This window comes from Trachurus japonicus, chromosome 22 (assembly GCF_045865225.1).
Source record: "Trachurus japonicus isolate A0001 chromosome 22, Traja_1.0".
In the NCBI taxonomy this organism is placed as follows: Eukaryota; Metazoa; Chordata; class Actinopteri; order Carangiformes; family Carangidae; genus Trachurus; species Trachurus japonicus.
Window position 1 is genome coordinate 23,827,783 of NC_140928.1, and position 25,557 is coordinate 23,853,339.

At 44.5% G+C, this 25,557-nt stretch overlaps 1 protein-coding gene and 1 long non-coding RNA gene across 7 annotated transcripts in view; both read left to right on the forward strand.

Moving 5' to 3' along the window:
• LOC146964100 (AT-rich interactive domain-containing protein 1B-like) overlaps positions 1-25,557 on the forward strand; it is a 207,650-nt gene that overhangs the window by 33,250 nt on the left and 148,843 nt on the right. For all 6 annotated transcript variants that reach the window (XM_085767925.1, XM_085767922.1, XM_085767919.1 and 3 more), the window contains exon 2: positions 17,065-17,268. In XM_085767925.1, coding sequence (XP_085624051.1) covers positions 17,074-17,268 — 195 coding nt within the window. In that variant the 5' untranslated portion in view covers positions 17,065-17,073. The remainder of the gene's footprint in view (positions 1-17,064; positions 17,269-25,557) is intronic.
• On the forward strand, positions 21,784-22,163 carry LOC146964101 (uncharacterized). The gene is made up of 2 exons (XR_015034759.1): positions 21,784-21,948; positions 22,001-22,163. It is a non-coding gene; the product is annotated as an uncharacterized LOC146964101 (long non-coding RNA).

Consider the following 25,557-nt stretch of genomic DNA (forward strand, 5'->3'; position numbering starts at 1 on the left):
TGGGCCCGTGGGCCGCCGCTGAAACGCTGTCCTGCTTACGGTAACTGCTGCCTTCCCTTGTTCCCCCGTGTCCTCTCCTTGGCCAGCAGCGGAGGAAATTCGAAGCATACGGGTCAGCCCCGCCAGAAATGAGCAATTTTGTGATTGCAGCAATTAATTCCAATTCAAAGACACAGTGTGACATTTTTAAGATCCAACCAAACTCTCTGCCGCCTCCTTTCCGTATAATAGAACTAATGGTTCCACAGTTCAGCTGCACAAAAGCAAAGAGAAGAGGATAATTGGCAGATTATCCTGGGAGTTTTATTTATTTATCTGAATTTAAAAGATTTTAGCTGCACAATATTTTTCCATTAAGGCATTGTATTATTATATATTAAAATCTCTGCTTACCTTTAGCGAAGGGAGCCAATAAAAAAGTGAGCCCATTTCAAATAAAGCTTCGAGCTAAGGGTGAGAGCATTTTTAGACACAAATCCAAACAGAGTTTCTCTGTTTTGTAAATCCAGGCTCTCGTCTTTTTATTTACTGTAGAAAGACATCATTTTAAGTGGTTTCTGTTTCATTAGTCGTGTTTATTATTACAGCGTGTAACAATATCAAACTCACAAGTGGATGTCATTAACACATAAGTACTTTTTCTTCATTGTTAGTTTCCGACAGTGTTCCACAAAAAAAAAAAAAACAACAACCCGCTGCCTGTCCTTGCACGTCGGTGATAAAAATGTAAATGGATGTGATCTATACAGTCGACGTGTGTGTGTGTGTGTGCGACTTTACACATAGATGCATGCTGCCACCATCCTCCCATCCTCTCACCAGCCTGTGAGAAAAATCATCATCAACATGATCATCATCACCATCATCTGTCACTTTACACATCAAAGCCTCCGCACTCCTCTCCGTCTCCAGACTGTAGACTGTGCACTCCAGTTACACGTCTAGCTGTTTGGTTTGAGTTGATCCTAATCAGCGTTGGCACGGTGGGACAATTTGCTCAGCTACAAAAAAAACAAACAAAACAATAAAAAAAAACAACAACCAAACAGCACCAGCACGGCACTGTCTGTCGTTTGTGAAGCACAGAGAGACAAAAATAGAAAAACGATGGGACACGGACAACGCACCGAGTGTCTGTTAATGAGTTTTGTCTGTTTCTTCAGGTCGTTTTTTTTTCTCTCTGCAAGTCCCACTTCGCTTTTTGTTTTTTCTTCTTCTTCATCATCCTCTTTCTCGAGCACACACACACATACACATATACTCCCTTAAATATACACTTACGTGTGCACGTCTCTCTCAATCCTTGACTGGTCAACCATGTATTTTCCCAGCCACAACATGTTCCTTTCATCTTTCTTCTTTCCTACAAATGCTAGGATTGTCCATTACAGCTGTGTGTGTGTGTGTGTGCTGTGTGTGTGCGTGTGTGGAGCTGGTGTATTGTTGATTTACAGTCGCAGCAGGACACTCGTGGTCACTCCTGGCTTAACGCTATTCATTTAGATCAATTTCATCACAGCAATTTAGGAAACAACTTCACACCGCATCCTCCTATAAAGACACGCACACATGGATACACAGACACACACTCGCATAGTTGACACTGGTCACTGGAGAGAATATATGAGGGAAGATGTTATGTTAGAAATGTTAGAAATGTGTTGCAGTGGATGTGGAGTTAGAGATATTTAGTCTTGGAATTTGTCTTATTTTCTTGCATTACACACCTCTGATATGGCTGGACTTGTATTCAACATTCCAGCCACTCCTCTGTCACAAACCGGATGAACCGGATTAGATATCGACAGCCCGGGTGAACTTTATTCTGGAGTTTAAATGTATTATTTCTTTAAGATGTTAATTCCTCCAGAGGACATCGATGCAGTTTTCAAGAGCAGGTGTTTGCTGTGCACAGTTAATCTCCCTGTGCAGCCGCGCCACTGTGTCCCCGTGTGTTTCTAAGTGCGGGCGCGCGCGTGTGCGTCTCCCTGCTCAATGAACATCCATAGTTACTGTTGGCTAAACATGCAAAGGTTACTGTAATGTCAGACACATGCCAGAGGGGAGTGTGGAATACCACATTAACATAATCCATAGACAACTGTCCCATTTACAAATATTGCCGTGCCAGTGCCGATTGCCACAGTGCTCGCAGGAGCACATGACTGTTCCTGCCTCGGCCACGCTGCAGCATGAGACCGAACGGAGGAAGTACAACACAATGTGACTGGTCTTGACAGAAAGATGTTTCCACAAGGACGATGGCTGCTTGTCAGATCTTGGCGGTACTCGCCAGGACAAATTACGATGTTCGAACGTGAAGCGCTTCCCCCGCTCTACCTGAGTCTGGCAGCTTACATTGCTCACACAGGTAGAAAATAGAAAAGATGCTGTTGTCTCATCTGGTGTTGCTGACAGCTGGGTGCATGTGCAAACACTTTAGCTGTATACTGTGAAGACTTCTAATAATTCAGTGTTTAGGAGGTGATTTGGTTACAGTTTATAAAGTAGACCCTCCTGTGCAGTGAGGTTGAGTTGCAATTTTATTCTTGATGCCAGATTTATGACTGTGTTAGTAGGATGTGAGAATAGATTTCCGTGCCTTTTACTATTAAAATCTCCACAGTTGTATTATGTGTGTATTTGATATTTTCTTAAGACATAAGACCAGTTTTTTTCACAGTAACTTGTGTTCTTTTGGGAATCACAACAGACATGAATACAAAGCAGCCACTGGACTAATATTTTTGAATGCATTCAGTGTTAATTAGATGTTTTATGGTAGTTGAGGTGGCTAACATGTTGCCCTCTCACCCGCTGGGGCTGGAGTCTGTGCCGACACTCGCAGTGATTGTTTTGATAATTATGTGTGCATAAGTCAGTGAAGAGTCTTTCTCACTCCCCCCCTTCTCTCTCTCTCTCTCTCTCTGCATTTTGAGAAGTACATCTTATATTTACAGCTCGGTCTGACTGCGCTTTCAGCATTGTTTTGAAGGATCTATTGTTTTCACTAGCATAACGGGCACTTTAATTAGTCTGTCTTTGGAAATTCCCTGTGTGTGTTGTGGTTTGCGTTGGACACTGCAGACTCCCACAGCTCCCAGACATTTCTCAACTTTTTTTTCTTTTACACATTGGCCACATTCCAAAAGGCAGAGTCATGTGTGGAAACTTCTGCAAATTCACATTTTCTCCCTCTGGTAGTTTAAAGCACAAACAACCCCTCCATCTCTCTTTCTACTCTTCTGTGTCACCTCTTTTTTCCCCCCCTCCTCGATTGTTTCCGAATCTTTTCCTCTCTGTCTTTTGGATGCTAGTTGTGGGTGACCTTGGCTGGTGACTACAGTGCCTACTCATTAAGTAGTAAAGATGAATGGTTCCATTATGGCAGGGGGAAAAAAAACGAGCGGGGCCAATTAGTGGTAATTAACAGCGGAGAGGGCGAAGCGCTCTGGAGGGCAACCTGACCCGCACTCTGAGGGGGGCAGAGGGGAGAAGGGGGCGTGTGTGTGTGTGTGGAAGAGATTTAGGTATATGAACACAAAGAGTGTGTATTAAGGGGAGGTCTGCATGTGTACATGTGTGAATTAGGTGATATGATGTATTGATGTGTGTTTTTGTGAGGGTGGGGAGGCAGTAGCTATGTCATCAGTGTGTGTGTAAGAATGTGTAGCGGTTAAAGCAGAAGTAAGCGATCCGGTCGTTTTGGCTAACTTCTTGTCAGCCGATGGAGTTAGCAGTCCCCGCCCTCGTCCCTACGTCACCACATTCACGCGCATCCCTTGGCTGCACACACAGCCCTTCATGCCGTTCTCTCTCCTCATTGGATAAAGGTTGTAGGATACAAGGAAAGTTTTCTCCTGGGCTCAGAGCAGAGCAGAGTGACTGACAGACCCGTGTTTCAGACCAAACGCTCTGTGTAAGTGATTGCTGTCGGAAGATATAACTATTTAAGACTTATATTAACACAAATATTCCGCTTACTTCTGCTTTAAGTATAGGTGTTCGTGTAATCAATGCAGCAATGTGTATTATGTGTGTATGTGTATGATATTGTTTTTAATGAACATGTATGTGTTACATGTAAATGATAAGACACTGGTAGATCCTTCCAGACATCCCTGTGTGTTGACTGATGGGAAAATCACAGAGGGATCCTGCACTTTGAGCGTGCAGAGGTGACGGGGGTCAACAGCCGGCAACACCTTGTTGGCTTCTGACCCCAGGTGTGATGTCACCCCCCCTCCCACAGCCCCTCGCTGCGGCCAGGGAGCTTGTTAGGCAAGAAGGTCTGAGAATAAAAGGCCCTGAAATGCCAAGCCGATATACCATCAGCACTAATGAACGTTTTGTGATGATTTTTGTTCTTAATTAGGCGTTTTTTTTTTTTTGTGCTGATCTGCAATATTTTAGCATCTCTGCATCAAGGAGAAATTCAAGGTTGTTCACTAAGAGATTCTCTTACTCACTCTCTGTCTCTTGCTTTCTCAGCAGCTGTGCTTGATTTATTCACCCCGCCTACCTCCCGTTCTTTTTTTTTTTTTTTTATCAGTTCTTGGGTGAAATTGTCACAGCCGTGTAATCCTCTGGGTGCCACTAGCTGGGAGACTTACACGTGTGCACACATCGGGAGAGACGTGTGCGTGTTTGTAATGGTATTGGCGGCGGGGTGTCTAAACAGTAGGCAGCGCCGGGTCTTGTGTCCAGCATGGAAATCTTGGCAAGTCAATAAAGAAATGTTCAATATACCAGTGAAGGCTGTGTTGACACTTTAACAGACACTGGCAGTTGGTGAGGGAGAGCATTTGTAAAGGCTGGAGATTTTTTAAGGTGTTTTGCAAAGTGCTTGCAAAGTGCTGCTTTCAGGGCCCCTGAAATTGCAATGCCTGGTAAATGGATGGTTTGAGGAGTATACAATGTATTAGAAGTCAATTGTGCATGGGAGGGCCTATTTTCCATATCGCTAGCCGAACAAGTGTGTCACTGTGTGTGTAGCTGCAGCACACAGATACACAACGTACACACACTCAGATTGTACATGCCCCCGCTTCATCTATTCCCCTGTTGCTTCAGTGTGTCTCGGCTTAGTCATGTGCAGGTTTGGGGGGGTGGGGGGCTGGGAAGGTTGTGCTAGGTTACACAGCGAGGGCCATGGCATACATCAGAAACCATTACCCATAATGGCCTCTTTCCTCACACCCCGCATATCCATTCCCCTTCCCTCTTCTGACATTTATTTTATGACAGCTTACATATCAAATATTTAAATAAACAGAATCGGGGGGCTTCGGCAGAGGTTTGCCCGGGGGGTGGGGGGTGGGGTGGACTCGCAGCGGAGGGAGGAAGGGGATGGATGATGACATTCATTTCCGAAACAAGGAAAGGAAAAAAAAAACAGCAGCAGTAGAGAGGAAGGTGGTGGGGGGGGGGATGCTTCGCTTGGCTCCAATCAAAGCGGGCAGAGGATGGCAGCAGCGTTTTTTCGCTTACGCCTGGCAGCAGCGGTGACAGACGGTTGTGTGTGCACATGTATGTACGAGCGCAAGTGTTACGTGCGCGTGCACACCGTCACGGGGCTCATCCGTCAGTGTTTCTCGGGGACGAGGGAGGACGTGGGAGAAGGCCCCGGTGGCTCGTAAAAAACAGTCCGCCATACTGAAGCAATATCAATTCTGCAGCAACCGCCAAGGAGATCAGAGCTTGACACAAAATAACACAAGGAAAAAAAAAAAAACACAACAAGAAGAAGAAGAAAGTGTAATGCAGCAATGAGAGGTGGTAGAAAAGAGAAAGGACAGAGGGAGGGAGATGAAGGTGAGGAGGAGAAAGATTTATCTCTTGTTTCCTCAGGAGAGGAAGATGGAGAGAAGGCAGGCTAAAAGTGTGAAGGGGAGAGGTAGAGAATGAAGGGGATGAGGAGAGAAAGACAAAGGTGTGTGTGTGTGTGTATGTAGAGAGACAGCGTGATCCTGGGGTGCAGGCGGCCGGTCTTGTGCTGGCTGGCGTCGGTGGGAGGCCCATTACTGTCAGGCTAATCTTAAAATAATTAATTGCGAAGTCGACGCTTTTTAAAGAGTATTGTAATTGAATCCTAAATTAGGCTTGGGAAAGGGGACGCGTCCTGCTTTGCTGCAAGTCTGTTCCCATTTTCTAGTCAAACCCCCCCCCACACACACACACACACATACACACACACACGTACGTCAGTGGGTCATGCGCACAGGCGGGCAGAAGGGAAAAAAAAAAAGACAACAAGCGAAGGAAATGCTAATGAAATGCATATTTGGGGAGAAAGGGGCCATCTATAATTTAGCTGTGCTCTTTGAATGTGAATGATGTGTGTGCAAGCGCTGTGATTTATTTTTGTTGTGCAGAGGGATAATTCTGTCAGAGTAGGCTTTTATTCTTGTAAACAAATGTGGGGAAAAGAGCAGAATAAAAGTGGAGTAATAAAGTAAACAGAATGGTTTGAATACATTTAGCTGCTGGCATGAATAATTTGTATAGGGGACGGAGAAGTTTGATGAAAGAGAGATGACAGATATGAAAGCCGTTAATATCGCCTGATGAAATTTTGGGTCGGCCTTCGATTCACTATTTCCTGGCACTTGTTTTCGTTTTTTTGTTTTTTTCTGTGGGCTGCTTTCTCATGGATTAGCGCTGAGTATGTCTTCCTTTCCCACACCCGCACAAGCACATCGCCTTCGCAGACACTCTGCACACACCCAACATGCACCTTCTAACCCCTCAAATCCTCCAAGGCCCCCCCCTTTCCTTTTTTTTTTTTTAACGCTAGCCTCCGCAAACCGAGGCTCCGCTTTAGAACAAGCAGCTCAATGTGCTTTCACTTACGCACACTTCTTGCCCACATGGCTCTCCTCCTGGATGACCCCTGCAAAACTATGGGCTATAGAACTTTCTGGATCAAAGCTTTCGGAAGAAGGTCTGCCCTCCATAAACGTCGGCCCCGCTCCATAACTCTGGTAGGAGCCCGGGAAGAAAGATGGCACAGGGTGCGAGGTCAGAGAGATAGATCTGCAAGGCAATAATGGAAACTAAGCCTAAAGATGTTTTTTAAGGAGTAGGAGTAATGTGCAGGACCACAGAGGCACTCACTCCAACACATAAACGCTCTTATTTTCATTCTAATAGAGATTATTGTAGCTTTGGCAAACTGAGTTTATTTTATAATAATATATTTGCGCCTCTAGAACAACTCCTGATATGTGGAGCATCTGATTCATTTGATCCACTGCACCTCGTGAGCACAAAGGGATTCCTAGATTAAGTAAACACGTTAATAGAGTCGGATAGCGTTTTCTGTTATGCTGCAACGTGCCGCAATCTCACCTCCATAAGCCCTCAGGAACCAGTCTAACCACTCCGCCAAACATGATGGCCCATGCTGCTGTTTACCCCATCGCACTGCGCTGTGCATTTCAGGTTCTGCTTTTAAGTCGTCTGTATTAAAATCCTTGTCAGACTTGAAATACAATGAAATTCTTTAGCTCTGGCAAAAGAATCTGGCTGCATCTGTATGACAAATCAAACGTCCCTCATGCTGTTTTCCAAATGTTTGAAACCTATTCAACTCCTATTTGGCCCAGATCTGACAGCTATAAACTTGGCTCAGAACATCCCATTTTCTCCTGGCTGACTGGATGAATAACAGCAGAGAGGACAATATTGTGGTCTAGCTGAGCACGGCTGACTCCTCTGTCTCTGTGATCCCTCTATCAATAAGGAACACAGGCCTGTCAGAAGGCCTGCCAACTGTCTGGCTGTCCACGCAGCCTGCTCTCTACACAACATCTGGACACAGATGGTACACACTGATCACACACTCGCATACACACATGCACAAAATACTTCTACACATGTTCCACTGATACAAGCAGACATTCACAGACATGGTGTGCATTTACAGTTGGACAATATACCAGTGTGTGTGTGTGTGTGTGTCCCTGCATGCACATACATTCATATCCACAAATATGATTTACTCATATTGTTTTCAAAATGCTATAAAGATTAAAAAAGATATACACTGGTTCACACAAACTCATGGGTAAATGCAAACAATAGATGGACTCACACACATATGCACATGCACACACACACACACGCACATTCTCTCCCAGATTTGGACACATGGTGAAATGTATGTGTTTCTGCCAAAGGATCTGCTGCCTCTCCTGGGAAATATGTGCATCCCTTTAATATGTCTGGCCTTTAATAAAAACCTGAACATAAAAGGTCGGTCAAGGTTCAGTGTGTAAAACAACTCATGATCAGGGCACTTATTCTGGCTACAGAGTAGATTCTCTGATAGAGACTCTATCAGCAGTTGCACTCTTTTACTAAATACTGAATTTAATGACATTAAGATTTATCGTTAGTTTAATCCTATTTTCTCATCGTGCAAAAACAAATGAGGCAAATGAAAACATTTATTTTCATCTTTTTAGATGAAAAAGACTTGAAATGGGAGCGACAGCACGCAGGAGATGTATTGTATACGGGCAGTTATTTTCAGCATGATTATATCCAAATCTAATTAAGGCCCTTTAGTTGCAAATGCCACTCAATTTTCTCAGTCATATGTTATTCATATGGTCTGGCACAGCCAGTCCACCATAAACATTGCTGCCCCGGGGCTTAGCAATAATAGGAGTGAATAGTGGAGTTCAGTGTGAATCATGGGTGTGTATGTGCAGTCAGCCCATGCATCAGGGCTCCCACAGGCCTGGAGCCTCTCATTGATCGACCCAGCTCCCCCACCTCATGTTCCCAGCCAGCTTCTGTGATTGATTCCCAGTCAGGGCCCAGGAGATGGGAGGCCTGGCCCAGGCTCACAGAGCCCGGGGCCTCCCACAGGCTGACCTGGAGGGGCTGCGGGTGGAGGGAAGCCTATTTCCAGGGCCCCTAACCCAGGCTGAAGAGCCCATTTCTGGGGAAGCCTTCACATTGGGGTGGGAGACTGGCGGCTCACATTCATTACAGGAGAAAATTAAGGCCACGTCTGCTGCTGCTATAGAGGTGTGGGGTGGAGTGTGTTTGAGTGTATGTATGCAGGAAGTGAGTAGGTTAAGAGGTATTGGTATAGGGGGGGTGTGGAGGGACAGAACACTACCATAACATGCTATTACACAATCTATCATCACCACACACACACACACTCACTGTTCAATTACCACTGAAAGCTGGAATACATTTTCACAACCCAGATATAATATTCCTAGCCCAACCTGCTGTGTTCGCATCCACGCTGAACGCCACCAGCTCCACGCATCAACAAGCCCCTCTGTATGTCACTTTATGATGGCCAGGCAGAGGAGAAAAAAAATTATATGAAAATCAATTTTTTTTCTAATTAACTTTGTAAATTTCCCGCTGAGCTATCAGAAGTGGGGGCCTCGTGTGTCGTGCCGAGTCCGATAATGAAATCAATTTGGTTCAAATTGTTTCAGGTGACTTTTAATGAGTATCTAATATCCGCCTGAGGAAGGAAGGTCAGGATATCTGTTTGTTATTTGTGTTTTTGTGCGTCTTCTCTCTTTTTTTTAAAGTGATGGATCACCCGTAGGAGAAATATGGATGGTTCCAACCCGCAGAACTGGGCACTGCTCCAAAACAAACAGCATGAATGTAAATCCTTGTTTTTAAGGGGAGGCTCTTTAACCGCACCACAGGTGTTGACCTAGTTTGACAATTTGCTTTTTATAGATACAGTACATTTGCTTTTTATTAAGTCTTTGATTAAAAGACATTTATTATTTTTTAAATTGGAATATTACACATGTGTTTCAGGAGCGCCAAACACAATCAGGTGGCGGAGGGCTTAATAACAGGGAATGGGACTTATTGTGGACTTGCTTTAGATGGAGCTTTCACATTCATAATTTACTCCCCTCCCTCTCCTTCAATGGGCAACCTCCCAGCCTGAGGAGCTTGTTAAGCTTTGCCTTACAGGGAAGACTAATGGATGGCAGAGAAAGCCCCCTCAGGACCCTTTAGCATCGTTTCTGTTGGTCTGCTCGCTTAGTATTCACTTATGTATTTTCACCCTACTCTCTGCACAATATCATGAATAACCATAGCTAATTCATAAACACACTTGGTGATACGGGACCTCGTTCATAATTATCCAAGCTGCAGAAACGCAGTTCCTCTCCAATACCATTCCATTAGCAAAGGTGGTGATTTCCTTGAATAAGGGGGAATCTAGCCTGCATATTTAATACCAGCATTTTGGCTCAGCTCCGGGGAACGTGGGAAGCGAAAAGGGCAGTGCATTTACTCAAATAGCCTGTTCTCTCTCTTTGGGGCACATGGAGTTATTGTTATTTTCCTCTTTCCTGCCCCTCTTTTTTTTCTGTCTTTCATTTGGCCGCGTAACAGCATCTCTCTGTGGGGTTCTGCGGGCTGGGGAAGTTAGAGAGGAGCGCATTCCTCTCGTTCCACCACGGCCCTCAGATGAAATGGGCTTTTTCGGCAGCCCTCCTCTGTCCCAGGGTCACAGCGGGCAAAAAGGAACACAGGACTGAGAGACAAGAAAAAGACTGGGGTTGCAGCGAGGCCTGCACTCCTCTACATCGGAATCAGACTGTATGAAAACAGGCCGGCAGCGCTGCCTCCATTATTTCCTGAAAGCATTTTGTCATATGGTGTAAGAACACATGCTCAGCACATTTAAAAACAGTCAACATGTGGGAGGGGAATGAAGAATGTTGATCTTTGACCAGACTTTACAAACACAACAAAATGTCTCCTGAAGAAAAAAAATAAAAATAAGTATTTCTCCCCCTCACTAGAACCTGTACATGTCTGTCTTTTTTAAACCCATTAGTCCTCCTCCTTGTTATACAGTGTTGAAAATCTAAATAAATTCAGTGTTCTGAAAACTGCATCCTAGCAGGAGATTTGACTGGCAAATATGCACTCTCTGTTCTTCCACACGTGTTTCCTCCACTGTTTGCAGACAATTGCATTCTATTTGTTTTCATTCTCTAATGGTGTGTCGCCGGCATGTCAGGCGCATCTCGTTTTGTCATTGAGGGTTTTTTCTTTTTCTTTTTTTTCTCTCTCCGTCCCTGCTGCTTCGTTCGCTCTCAGTCTCGGCGAAGGAAAAGGGCTCCGGTGACCCCGCGACCCCAATCTCACTTGAGACAGATGAAGCAGCCTCTCTCCCTCTCGTCCTCTCTCCTCGCTCCCATCCCTCCATCCTCCCCCCTCCCCCCTCCCTCCTCTCTTAATGACGTCTTTGTGCTGGCCGTGACGAACTGAACGCTCGGCAACTTCTCCCTATGCACATGGGAGGGTGGGTGTGTTTCTGGGCAGCCCCGAGGTGTATGTATGTGTGTGTGTATGAGCACGATTTGTGTGTGGTGTAAATATTGGTGTCAAACGCAGAGGGCACAGCGATCAACAGCTCTGAGGACGGCGCAGGAGAGAGACCGATTATGTGCGTTGCCGCCAAACACAAAAGCGAGCCGGCCGGCCGCATAACAACAGCCTGTTATCTGGCTTCTCTCTGTCTGCCTTTTTCCTCTCTCAACCCACAGCATCACTGGCAAACATACACTGCATATGTATGCATGCACCCTCCCTTACCCCAGTCTCCTCTATGGCTGTCACCGCCTGCACCTCTCCCTCCTCAGATGATTTCATGCTTCTCATTGCTAGCCAGCCTTCATGCCTAGCTGCCCGTACCATCCAGGCATACCGGGGCTGAGGAAAGGCAATTTGGCTCTACCCAGCTCCCCGCGGACCAGCGCTACTCTTCACTCTGTCATTCGTTACGAGACTTTTTTTTTTTTTTACTAACAAGGCGTGCGTACTGGGATGCGGGATGGGGATTGTGTTTCAAGACATAATTCACTGAATTTGGTCCTCTTAGCGATGCGGCAGTCACAGGGGAGCACCATCATGCACACAGCTCGGTTACTTCGCCGCACACTTACACAACAAGTGCCGTTTTTAGAATGGGATGCGTGGAGGGAAAAAGGGAGGAAAAGATCTGGTGTAGGCCGAGTGCTGTATCTTGACAGGATTTATCATTCAGCCCAACTTGTTTGAATCCTGGCTGTGAAATGAAATGATGAGCTGATCTGTTCCTCATGGAGGCCGGACAGGGAGGAGTTAACAGCGCGCTGCTCCTCTCCTCTCCGCTTGATGACATCAGTATTGTCTCTGCATCCATGAAATTAATTTTTCTAATCTTAGTCAGCAGGAGCGGGGGAATTTGCACACATTAATATGGAACTCGATCTGTACTCGCCCACAGCTGCAGTCTCTCTCCCTCTCCTTCTCCTTCTCCTCCTCCCATCTTTTCTCTTTTCACCCTCTCTGCTTTTTTCCTTCTTCTTCTCCCCTGCTTGAAACAGTAGGCCCAAATGCACAGGGTTTTCAAGCCTGAAATGCAGAGCTTTGTTCTGGAGGCCGAGGCAACGCCGGGCCCCGCAGTGTAATAGGAATTGGAGAGTGCTCTACTGCATGGTTTAAATAAATAACATAAAAGACAAGGCTGATTGTCCCAGCAGACCAGCCGGCTCTGGCTGCAGCATGTTGATTCTCCAGAGACAGACGCGGCACTGAGGATAAAGAGGATCCGTTGACAATAATTATCCTTATTTGTTTCTCCTCACAAATACACACAGGCTAAAACGGTTTCATTACACAGGAGTGAGAGCTGGGATTCTTTAGTCGTCCCTCCAAGTGAAGCAGAAGATAATCAATACCAAAGAGGCATCTGGGGGCCAATTCTCATACACAATCAGGTGTGATGCATCTTTTTAAGGTGATTTTCAGAACCATTTTCATACGATGCTAATTTGCGCCATGCGAGTGCCAAATAGGTCTTTACACGTAATAGCTGAAAAATATGAATCCTTCTCCTTTTTGCACATCACACTGAAGACTCGTGGGTATCCAAGCTAAACACACATGAGCCACAGAGCAGCGGTGGTGACTGTCACCTCTCCAACAGGAAGGAGGAGGTGGAGGTAGCGTTAAGCCACCAGCTGATAGAAGGGATTATGATAGTTCACTAAATTGCTCTTTTGAGGTTCAAACAATTTCTGAAGCGGCCGTCGCTCAATACAGCAGATTGTAGCCCATAAAGAACACGTCTTTTATTACACTGTTGGTTGTATGAAGACCCTGTGGCTCTATAGGCTGAAACCTGTAGCAACACTGATCTGTATTGTATTGTTCCACCACTGAAGGGGGTGAGCATGTCCCTGTGCCCTGTGTGTGTGTGTGTGTGGATTGTAAATAACTGGAATGAAGGGCTGATGCAGACAGGTGATGATTTGGTCATCTTGTGTGAAGGACAAGGTTAGCAATAGCCACAGGGACACAGTGTGTGTGTGTGTGTGTGTGTGTGTGTGTGTGTGGCAGCTCTGCTCCAGCTTCATTCACCACGGCTGATAAATCAGAATATTTGGAAAAAAATAATAATTCCCGCATTCAAAATGAAATTGGAATAATAACCATTTACCAATATTGTTTTATATTTGTTTGATCCCAGTGTGTGTCTCATAATCCACATATCCAAGCCTTTTGTGTCGAGCGTTTTGTCTCTCTCTGATTAACAACTTAGCACATTAAAGCAAGAAGGAGTAAAATTATTTTCACAACATAAAAATGCTGTCGATTGAGCTCAGAAAAGCAATTTAGCAGGTTTTCACCCCACAGTAATTTCACCCATGTTCTGTTTTAATGGCTTTGTTTTGCAAAAAAAAAAAAAAAAAGAGAGAGTCAGAACACTGGAGAGGAGTTCATAAATTGAATTTTAAATTTAGCAGTTGAATTACTATTGTCTCCCATGCCTCCTCCCCCTCCTCCATCGAATGGCATGCCCAGATGAACAAAAGTGAGAAACACATTTGAAGAAAATAAAAAACAATTTCTGTGTATTCCCTCTAGTTTCTTTTTTTTTCTTTTTCCGCGCTGTCCCTCCTGGCACAAACACGATTCACTTCGTGTCATATTCATAATTTTTTTTCCTAAGTACAGCCATTTCTCTGAGGGGTGAAAAAAAAATGTTTCAATTTGTCAAGAATTGTTGTCGGGTTTTTTTGTGCCTAGTGGTGTGAGGGAAACGGTGGGCATATCTCTAGGAAAAGGCTGCAGTGGGCTGAAATCTCATTTAGTGGAACTTGTCATGAGAGCAGATATGAGGCTCCGTTTGGGGAGCCAGAGAATACTCATATTTTTTTCTGCCTCTGTGGACAGGTGTGGATAATGCCATGTGTGGAAGATGGACCAGTGTATCAGATGGCTCTATATAATTTCATTGCGCCTGTTTTATTTAAGAATAAGTCTGTGTGTGTGTGAGAGAGAGAGAGAGAGCAGAGAGATGAGATGAACAGTGAGAACCAGTGCAAGATTTTGCTAATACACATTTCTTTGCACATTTGTGTGTCATCAAGCATCTACTTCTCAGCTTCCAAAAGTTGTTTTTATGTGTCAACTGTCCTTTAAAATGCAGCAGTTAACGTTTCCTGTTTTTTTTTTATTATACCAGTGAAATGTGTGTGTGTGTTAGTGGCTGTGTGAGCTGATTTACTTGTGTCACGCTCAGCATTTTTGGCAAACGGAGGACCTCTTGAGATGGATTGGTGAACTGGATAGAGTTTGGGAGGGGTGTGTGTGTGTGTGTGTGTGTGTGTGTGTCCCATATCACGGGTGGCACAGTGCCCTGGATTTGCAGAAACCGAGTGTCGGCCCTCTCTCGCTGCAGATATTGCTTAGTGGACCTGTGTGTGTGTGTGTGTGTGTGTGTGTTTGTTTGTGTGTGGCTTGTGGCTTGTGGTGTGTACAAATATTTAAGCAGGTCATGTGTCGCCCTACGCTCGAGCAAAAACATGACTGTGTCTACATTAGAAACGTATGACCAGTGTCAGTTTTAGTACGTCGAAAATACCCTGCAACAAATGTGTCCTTTGATGTTGCTCACACACGCTCTACCTAAAGACTGAATCTATTTTAGTTGCATTCAGGATAAAGTTATTAGATCACTCTCGTCGCAGCAGTCAGGCTCTTCATCGTCTTACCGAGCAATAAGGAGACAAATTACATGGTGATTCAAGGTTTTCTCTCCAAAAAAGATCCAATCTGGATTAGATTTAGCTCCCTAAAACCTCCACTTCATCCATCAATATTAAAAAAAAAAACACAAACGACGTTCCTATCAAAAACATTTTGAAACGGGCTTAACTCCAGAATGGCTCATAACGTTAATTATTCCCTAAAGTGCTTTACTCTACTGCTGGCAATCATTTTGTCAGATGAGATGTCAGTTTCTTTTCCGGTGGTGAAATATTTCATTTCACATCGGTATTGGTGACTCCAGCCTTTCGCCAAACGCGGCGGAATATTAGCGGCTTCATACCCGAGTGGCAGAGTAAAGAGAACAGTACATGAGAGGGACGACAAGATGCATTAACACAGTGAAATGTCAAAGATGCATTTTTTTTTCTCTTTCTCAGGATTAGACTCTTGAAATCCTGGTGATGCTGCCCTTTGCAGGATAACCCCCCCCCCAACACACACACACAGACCCTCTCTCTCCTCACACTGACATACACCTCCATGCTGTGAAATAACTTTTCGACACCCAAGAGCACTCATTCCTCCCTCTCTGGCTTTCTTTCTCAATCTCACTTACTACCCAAACAGATTTCTCCTCCTCTCTCTCTCTCCCTCTCCTCCACACTACTCCACACACATGCCTCAGTAGACAAAACCACTTTAAAACTAGAGCACCGTAACCGTCCGCACGTAACCTGCTGAATAAAGTGCTCCCATCCCCTGGCATGTCTTCTTGATATTAGCCTGGCAATATGAGGCAGCGGCAATTTCTCCTCTGCTCTAGACGGGGTGATATTGAGTTGGGGAGAAGAAAGGGAACTGAGGAGGGAGCTGGTGGTGCTGATGGAGGATGAGGATGTGTGTGTGTGAGTGTATGTGTGTGTGTGTGGGTGAGAGAGAGAAACAGTAGGAACAAAATGTCATAAATCACACATGATCCTACACGGCGGAGACAAAAGGGAGAAAGCATGAGAGGAGAAAGGGAAGATAGAAGAACTCCACATTATCTGCCCGGCAGACAGACAAACACGCCGCTACGGGTGACGGATTAGCATTAGCCCGACGCACGGTGCTGGAATTTTGCAGTGGCTCACTGAGACCCCAAACAACCCCTAAAAAAAGTCTCTGAAATACTTACAATAGAATAAATCTCCCCTGACACCTTCTCTTTCTTCCCTTTGATTTTTTTTTTGTGTTCATATAAGAAGCTAGCTCCCCCAGGTGTGGCTTTGGAGAGCAGGTGCTTTGACTGCTTGACTGCCCTGAATTCCCTCCTGGGGATTCAAACTCGCAGACCTGTTGCAGGTTTGCTTTGCAAAGTTCGGATCCCGCGCCAAACCCCCGAAACATTAACATGTACTTTTAAATGAATTCATAGGAGCTTAAACTCAAAGTAATGATCACAATTTATGCTGTTTGCTGTAAGCAACGTAGCAAGTGTGAAGGGAGCGCTGTACAGTGATTATTGGCACAGTTGGGCTGTGGTTTTGGGAACAAGGCCATAGGATTTTTTATTGCTATTGCTTCCCATCGCTTTAAACAGCGTTTACAACTCCTTTAAAACCCTTTCAGACATTAAAACAAAGATACAAGCTTTAGGTTTTAATTAAATCATTTTACTTTGGCGTTCCTCCAGCAAAGTTTGCTCCCAATCGCCGTGCAATAAACATCTTTGCTTACTTAATTCCATTTGTAGTTCATTTATGACCTGTAGACGTTAATTTAAGGCTTCCACTTGCCGTGCAATTATGAAATAAATCAATGGTAGCTGTGGTTTGGAGTGTGTGTGCGTTAAGTGGACTTCAGTCAGGGGTTCCAACTTGGCAGATGGTGGATGAATCCATTTAAACGCCTCTCAGACAATCGCAATGTGTCCTTAAGAATGACTGCGAAAATATTAGCCAAGAAAAAAAAGAAAAGAAAAGAAAAGCTGACAGTAAATAATTTCTCCCTCTTTTACCTCTACAGGTGTCCTCCATGGACTTCATGGCTTTGAAGCGCTCGCAGCTCTACAGCATGGCCAACAATCCCTACTCCACACCGCAGCAGCCGGGGGGCGGGCCTTACCCCCCCAGCCAGCCATACACATCGCCTCCTCCGCACAGATATCCAATGAGCATGCAGGGGAGGGGCCAGATGGGCATGGGCGGGATGCAGTACCCTCAGCAGCAGGTATGTCCATGGACTCACACACTGTGTATCTGTGCAGATCTGTGTGTGTGTGTGTCTCACCGGCCGCCCCCTCTGCAGTGCCATTCCAGATATTGTAGCTGGTATTATCAGCGATATTGCGGTGGGACGTTCGCTTCTCGTCATGAACATTCTCCAGCAATTTCCCCCTGAAGGCTTGGCATGTTCAATTTGAGACGCAGCCTAAAATACCAGGCAGCACATCTCACACCCTGGCATGTGGTGGTGTCAGTCCCGTTCATCACTCAGATCCCCTCAGACACCCACTGGAGAGAGATGGGTTTGATGCTGTGTGTTTGTGCGTGTGTGCGTGTGTGCGTGCGTGCGTGCGTGGCATGCTATGTGTGTAAGGATGTTCGTATCCCTGTACTTGTTTGATGGGAATTTGTATGCTTGGTTATGTATATGCTTCTCTGTGTGTGGGGTGGGTTGTTTGTGGTTGGATTTTTTTGTTGTTGTTGTTGTTTAGTTTTTTTTTTGAACGCACGAGTCTCTGATTATATATGTGTGTATGTGTGTGCGTAGTGGAATGCTCACTGTGTAGTAAACATAGATGCAGCACACCCAACCCACGTCAGAGTCTCTGTGCAACACAATAGGCCTGTGTTAGAGACAATAGTGCTTCTGTCTGCTTTATTGAGTCTTAAATAAATCCCATTTGGACTGAATGGGTGTGTGTGTGCGTGTGTATGTGTTAGAGGGAGAGATAGAGATGTGTATTAATCTGTGTGTACTGTGTGTGTGTGTGTGTGTGTGTTTGTGTGTGTGACATATGTGTCCCACATTTTTAGCAGAATGTGAACTTCCTCCTCTCTGTGGAAGATGATAAAGTTATTTCACTTCAGTTTGCAGCAGAGCAGCAGCAGCAGCAGCAGCACTGAGCTCCACAGTAAGGGTGGTATGGTAGTGGTGGTAGTGGTGATAGGGGAGGGGGCTGCACACAGTGTGCCCTGCTGTTACTGCCTGCTATATTTAGTCAGATGTTAGTCTGGACTTGGACACCTCTCATGGGGGCGAGCAAGCTTCCACACATAGCAAGACCAGAGAGAGAGAGAGAGAGAAGCAGGAAAACACAGATGGAAAGACAGACAGACTTGTAACACGGCCTAGAAATATTGTAGAAATAGTCGCACATGTAGCAGAGAAAACTGATGCACAGTGCTCATGTATTTATACACAGATTACAAACACTATTTACCTTATACAGTAAAGACATGGGTTGTTATTGTTTTTTTGTTTTTTTTAAAGAAAACATCATGTGGACAAAGAGACATGAACAAACTGGGTTGTAGTGTTGAATAAAGAATTAAGCAGGGTTACTATACTGGCTTTACATATGCAAAGATGAGTTTACTCTCAGACTGTGAGAACGGTTGCATCACGTCTTTTGTGGCTTTAGAGGATCTTTCTACAGTCTGAGAAAATATCTAATGTCAACAGGTTATGTTGACACTACAAACGGGGGCTGAAGTTGGGAGCTGTGTTGTCTACCAGCAGAGAGAGGCTGAGACCCAAACTCTGTACGACAAGTCAGCAACAATCTGCTGCATCGGTTTTGATCATCTGTTAACATCTGTGTCTTAAAAGTTCGGCATTGATTCATGTTTTTTGTGTGTGTGTGTGTGTGTTTGTGTGTGTGTGTGTGTTTCTACTATTTTGAGTAGGGATTTGCCAGTTATGTGTTTTTATGATATCAATAATTATAAGATCTTCTTTCAGTCTTTAAATCATTTCAGAAAACATCAAATGAATTAATAATAGAGTCATCTCCTCTTTTTGCAAAAGAAGAGTAAATAAATACAAATAATAGGAATAACAATGACATACTACTAATATACTCATCAAATAATCTCAGTTTTGTTTCACTGGGTACACTGTGCTCTGCAGTCCTAACAGGGAGGCTTCATATCAGACTTCATTACCCAAGCTGCAGGTCTAAACCTCCTCTGACGCATTTTGATGATGTCGACACACTCTTCTAAAATAAGCGTTATTGAGCCTGCTCAGGGGTTTTGCAGTATGAAATGCACACATTTGGGAGTGGGGGTGTATATGTGAAGACACGCTGCGCGTAGAGAGTCATGCCAATACATGATGACGCGTAGTCGGTCACACACACACACAAAAATACATCCTTGGTACTGTTTTGTGATGAAATCCTCGGGCGTATTACATAGGGGAGGCTGAGCGTCGGCGTAGCAATCACAGCGTAGCGCTATGGAACGTAATTAGTTCAAATAGAATTAGTTGTTCACTCTGGCTATAGCCATGGGAGCTGCGCTTCTAAAGTTTCTAATTATCTGGCTCTGGCTTTAAAAGCAGCACCACCGCATTGCCTATCTGCAACCGGTGAAATCTAGCTCACAGTAATGAGTTTGGAGGAGGAGGTTTAATTCCACACTCTCAGATGAGCATAATGAGCCTCACCTACAGAAAAGCGGTCAGGGGTCTGATCAGGGAGGAGAGGGGAGGGCTAAAAAAAATGCTCCAGATGTGCGCTGCAGAATATTCTGTGCGTCAGGTCTTAAAGCGACTGTTGTGGATTTGATTTCATCGGTGTCCGGAGGAGGAGAAATGCACCCTCTTCCTAAACCTCAAACGCTTGCAAAAACTGTCCCAGGATCAGCTGCAAAGGGACAATAAGACTATAGCTCGACTGTGGCTGCATCAGTGAGAGGGACTGTGGGTGATGTTAAGACACGGCACGCATTATCCCCCATGATGCACCGCGCTTCAGGGCTGAGACCTCAGCTTGTCACAGCCAAGCATGCTGGGATGTTGCCAGGCAACGTGACGTCAACAACGTTATGTGTGTATGTCTATCTCTGAGATTTCCCCAGGACTAAACGACCGTCTGTGTGTGCGCGTGCGAGAGTGTGTCTGTGTGCGTCTGTGTGTGTGTGTAAGGGGGTTTTAGCAGAGGAACAAAAGGTCCTCTTTGACTGCCTTTCATTATTATGATTAAATCCTGCTAAAATTAAGCCCCACTCATATTAAATAAGGACTCCACAGCAATACATACGTTTCATGCAGTGGAGGGACTGGATATGTGCAGAGCTCACCTCTGTCCTTTACATAATTACAGCAAGAATCAGTATCAGAATCTGCTTCACTGACACCACAGAATACACACAGAGAAATCCATCTTTGTAACAGCTTGATTATATTGTGGATGGACTTAAAATCACTGTACAGAGCTGATTATTACAAATATTACAACCAGGTTTTCATTTTGTACACTTATTAGTATCTTGACACATATCCCCAGTCATGTCTCGCCATATTCGTTGCCTATAATCAGATCTAATAATAGTAATTTTTACTATCACTGTCTGATAAAGGTATAAAGTGGGCAAACATAAGAGAAAGAACAACCCAAAAATGATATTTAGAAAAATTAAAGGGACAACGAGGAGTTTTGGAAAAGTGAAGCGTTTTCACATAACATTTATGAGCCTCCGCGCGCACCGTAGAATTCTTCGACCGGCGCAAGACAGACTCATGTTTTCATTCATCAATAATTAAAGTCAGAGGTTCGAAGAGGTTCAGTTACCGTCGTAGTCCCGACCATAAACGGCAATACGGCGGCGTTATTCTCATGAGCGTCCGCGAAAACCGAAAGTAAGGAAACGATGGTCGGCTCGCCCAGCATTTCCACCATTAATTAAAATAACAAAATAACGATAGAGACAAAACGATATATTTATCAAAAATGGAGCCATTAACAAGTGTGGGTAGCGTAGATTCATCCACATTAACGTGAGACTTTTTTATAACCAAATAGAAACTCCTCGTTGTCCCTTTAAAAGCTACATCTTCATCCAGAATTTCAGTCCTTATTACTCAAGAAAATCCACTCCTTGTGAACTATTCTTATAGGAGCTATTTTCTACCAAAATCATAGTCCATCTGAAAACTGCTGACAGCTGTGGACTATCCAGCATGGAGAAAAAAGTTTCATGTAGTTACCAGAGATGAATTATTTTTGAATTTCACTATTTTCTCTGGCATGTGTACACCCATCAACTCTGCTGATTTATTGTTATTTCCGTTTTTGTTATTTCCTACTATTCATTGAAGCACCTTGACGGAACTGTTATCTTCATGTGGTCACTCTCAGTGGAGGGGTTATTGGTGCACATAACATGGGAACATACACAGTGTGTGCAGCCCAGAGGCTACAGCTGACCGTTGAGTCATCGTCTCTGGTGAAGCGTGTTCACCTGCTCAGGCCCTCGAGCTTAATGTCTGGAGCTCTCCTTTTTTATGTGTGTGTGCATGATGGTATAGATATTTTCTGGCTTATATACTGTATGCATATGCTGATTTGATCGTACAGGCACTCAGACAGTCTGACACAGTCTTAACACTGCAGTTCAGTTCCAATTAAGAGCCCTGCTCATCGTTTCCTTGTCTTAATCCAGTCATAGGAGGAAAGCACAGACACCGATCTCACTGTTGATGTCTTGGAGAGGGGGGGGGGGATCAACCTCTCCTATTAGCCTCCAGCAAATAAGCCCAGAACTTGCATTAGGTGTAGTTAGCATCATGCTGCGTCTGAATGCATGCACGTGAGAGACAGTTTGAGAGTGTCAGAAAAGGGTGAGAGACAGAGTGTGCATTTGAAAGAGTGTTCGCAGCTATACGTGTGTGTGTGTGTGTGTGTGTGTGTGTGTGTGTGTGTGTGTGTGTGTGTGTGTGTGTGTGTGTGAAGTGATGGGAGCCAGAACAAACATATCAGCAGAAGAAGAAGAGAGGAAGAGGAGGAAGTAGAAGGAGGAGGCGGGTGTCTTGGGGATGACAGGCCACACGAGAGAAGCGTCACTGTTTGGGAAGTGGAATGAAGTTGAAAGCAAAAAAAAAAGAAGAAGAGAGAGGGAGAGAAAAAACAGCGCCGCCAATTCTGAGCGTAATTTCCTGTGATGTCAAAGTTGGCAGACGGAGAGGAAAAGGAATTTGAAGGAAACATTAGTGTTTGATGTGAAAAGAGGGGAGGGGTGAGGGAGCAGGAGAGGAGAAAAAAGATATCCTGGGAAATGAAAGAGAAAGAGGGAGAGAGAAAGAGAAAAGGGAAGGAGTGTATGTGTGTGTGTGTGTGTGTGGGGGTGAGTGCGCGCTTGTGTGTGTGTTTGTGTGTGGAGAGGGTTGAATGTGTCAACGAGTCAGGCAGAAACCATTACCAGTGTTGGCTGTTTGTTCCTTACACACTGGGCCAACTTAATAGAAGCCAAGCATTTAAAGTCAAGTGGAAATGTGGCTGACCCGCTGCCTGTTCAGTCCATACAAACCAACAACCCCCCCCCACCACCACCACCACCAGCACTCTGTCCTCCGCAGCATTGTATCCCCTCCATCCAGCCCCACACAACTTTTTTAAAGATGATTTTTTCAGGCATCATCTGTATTCAATAGTCGTCATCTGGCGAAGAAAAAAAAGAACCCGAAAAAACTGTACATCTGTGTTCTTTAAAAATCGTGTCTGTTTTCTTTTTCAACTGGGCGACATCTGTGTCGGCCCTAAATACTTTCAATATTTCTTTGTTTTTATTCCCTTCGTGTTTTACATTTAGGCTCTACAACAACATTTTATACAGTGGTTTTCAGAGCAGCTGTAGCCACTAAACCAAAACCAGTGTGAAGTTGTTGTCAAGTAAAAAATTTAATTGAATTTAGAAAATAGTTGCAGGAGACACTGGATAACATTGGCCTAACCATTTTTTGTATGATAATTATGATAATAATTCAAAAGCATATTGTTGATCTATATGTAAAATGAATGGTGACTAAATTCCATTGAGGTGCGTCAGTGTCAGGGTCCCATTATTGTGTATTGTGCTGCTTCACAATCACAGTGTCTTGGCTTATTAAGATAAATGCACAGCACAGAACACCTGAGGCACACGAGTTGAATTCTGACTTTCGGCTGCTGATGGTGTACGGATAATTTTTTTCTATTGATACACTGATAACAAAAGCTGAAGTAATAACACAAGAAGACATGAGAAGAAGTAGAAGAGAGATTTAATTCACCCCAAGAGGCACTGATGTTCCTTTCAGTAAAGCTCAGCTTTTAAGTGTGAAACTACAGTCAAACAGGCCTGTTCCACTGCAGACATGCTGTCCCAGTAGTAGAAACATAGATGTTGCTAACAACAGTGATGACTGATTAATAACAATTATGTCTCTGTTCCATCCAAATGGCCAACATGGCTGACGCCAGGACCCTGAAACTGAAGCACCTCAATGGGTTTCAGTTATCGCTCAGTTAATTATTTACACAAAATGTTTTAGCCAGGTCCTCCCTGCAAGTTGGTCTGTGTTTTGTGATAATGAAAACCAGTAAGGTCACATCTGTAACCACAGACTAAGAATATCATGAGAGAAACACACTTAAGTACAGAGAGTTCTGATTATGCTTTTAACTTTCCATTGAAACAAAAAGCTGTAAAAAGTCTTGTCTGTCCAAACATCATCTTGTGGGATATCGACTTCAGGGAGTTAGATGGGTAATTTACGACATCGATTGAGCCCGGCAGGGGGGTTCCTCACCAATGGGGAGAGCGAGGGCCACTTGGAAGCACTTAGGGGCCCCGAGTGCGGGGGTTGTCTATGGGGTTAATGCAGCCAGCGCTGCTGGCTCTGACGGATGGCTGGGAAGCCCCAATAAATCAGCCCCTCTGCCAGGAAAGATGGAGAAAGAGGAGGGGCGGGGGTACAAAGGGGACCACTCCAGCCTCATCACACCCCTCCCTTTTTGAAAGGATCTCGAAACCTCGGAGGCTCGCTCTTCAAAGTACACATCTCGAGCACGCAGATACACACAGAGAGCACACTCTTTCTTTCTTCTCTCTACTGCACAACTCCAGACCTGGACTCCATGCCAGCCCATGGGACTCTGGGCACCTTACAATTAAAATAGACATTAGGAGAGAGAGAGAGAGAGAGCAAGAAAAGGACGGAGGGCTTAAAAGAGGAGAGTGAAAAGGATTGAAAGAAAGGACAACGATATGGAAAGGCTGATTAATTAAGGGTTTCTCTCTGGCTACAGAATAGATGAAGTTTCAGGATCAATTAATTAGCAAGCTAGCCTACGCACGTCAATGGCTCTAATAGCCTGCTCTCATTTGTAACTTTTATTACCCCCCCCTGCTGTAGAGTGGCTCTCAGCCAATCAGATGCCACTTGGAGATGATGCTGCGTGGCCATTAACGAGAAAGGGGGGGGGGAGCCCCCTCCCCTTTCACACACAAAAGTGATGCTATCAATTATGTCATTGTGAGCTGTGTATACACTAGAGTGAACATAAAGGAAGAGAGCAACGCAGAACATCTATTAGTATACGTTTTATCCTCTCAGGAGAGGCATGGCATACACATTATAAATAAGACTAAGGTGCGATAAATAAGATATGACCCAGTGGATTACACTTTTTCATGTCAGCCATTAGTTAAATTACATACCCAGCTGTCTGTTAATTCTTGCTATTGCATTAGCTGTATGAGCTGCAAACTCCATTATTCTCGCTCAGGCAGGTGAAGTGATAGTGGATTTTAATATAATTTAGCGTTGAATGCAGGCGAGCAGTGTAAAACGTCACAAACGGCGTGTTTTTGAAAGATCCAGGCTCTGCGCTCTGTCTGCAGCGCTCTATATGTGCCTATTGATAAGATAAAAGAGGAGGGAGATGAAAGTGGAGCGAAACGGAGGGGGTGGGATGGGGGGGGGGCGAGGAAGAGAGAGGAAAGAACGGGATGCTTTACGTCTTTGCCGAGTTACAAGGGGATTAGTTGCTGCTCTAATTGGCTCACCGAGAATTCATCTCAGTTTTCATCCAGATTAGAGATAGATTTTTACACAGGTCAAGTCTGCGCCAGCATCTCAGTATCTGGGCTTCATTTGTAGAACGGAGACGTGACACGCCGTCAACATGTGAAAATAGATCTCAGAACGCGTAGATTGGCATGATCAAGGTGTTTCAGCCTCTTTATACTGCTGTCTGAGAAGATGTATCGAAGAAAAGACGAACACCTCGACCAGTTATATAGACCATGGAGTCAAACTTCAAAGTAGGTTTAAGATACCGTATTGACTGGAAGTGAACCTGAATTTTTTGATGACCCCCCCCCCCCCCGATCTTTTTGCAATACCCTGTTTTTGAAGATATAAATAGTAAATAGTAGAGTATCTTATTGAAATTCAGCTATTTAAAGAAACCATTGTAAACATAATAAAGCCCACTAATGTTTTAAACTCATTGCAGTCTCCAGAGAA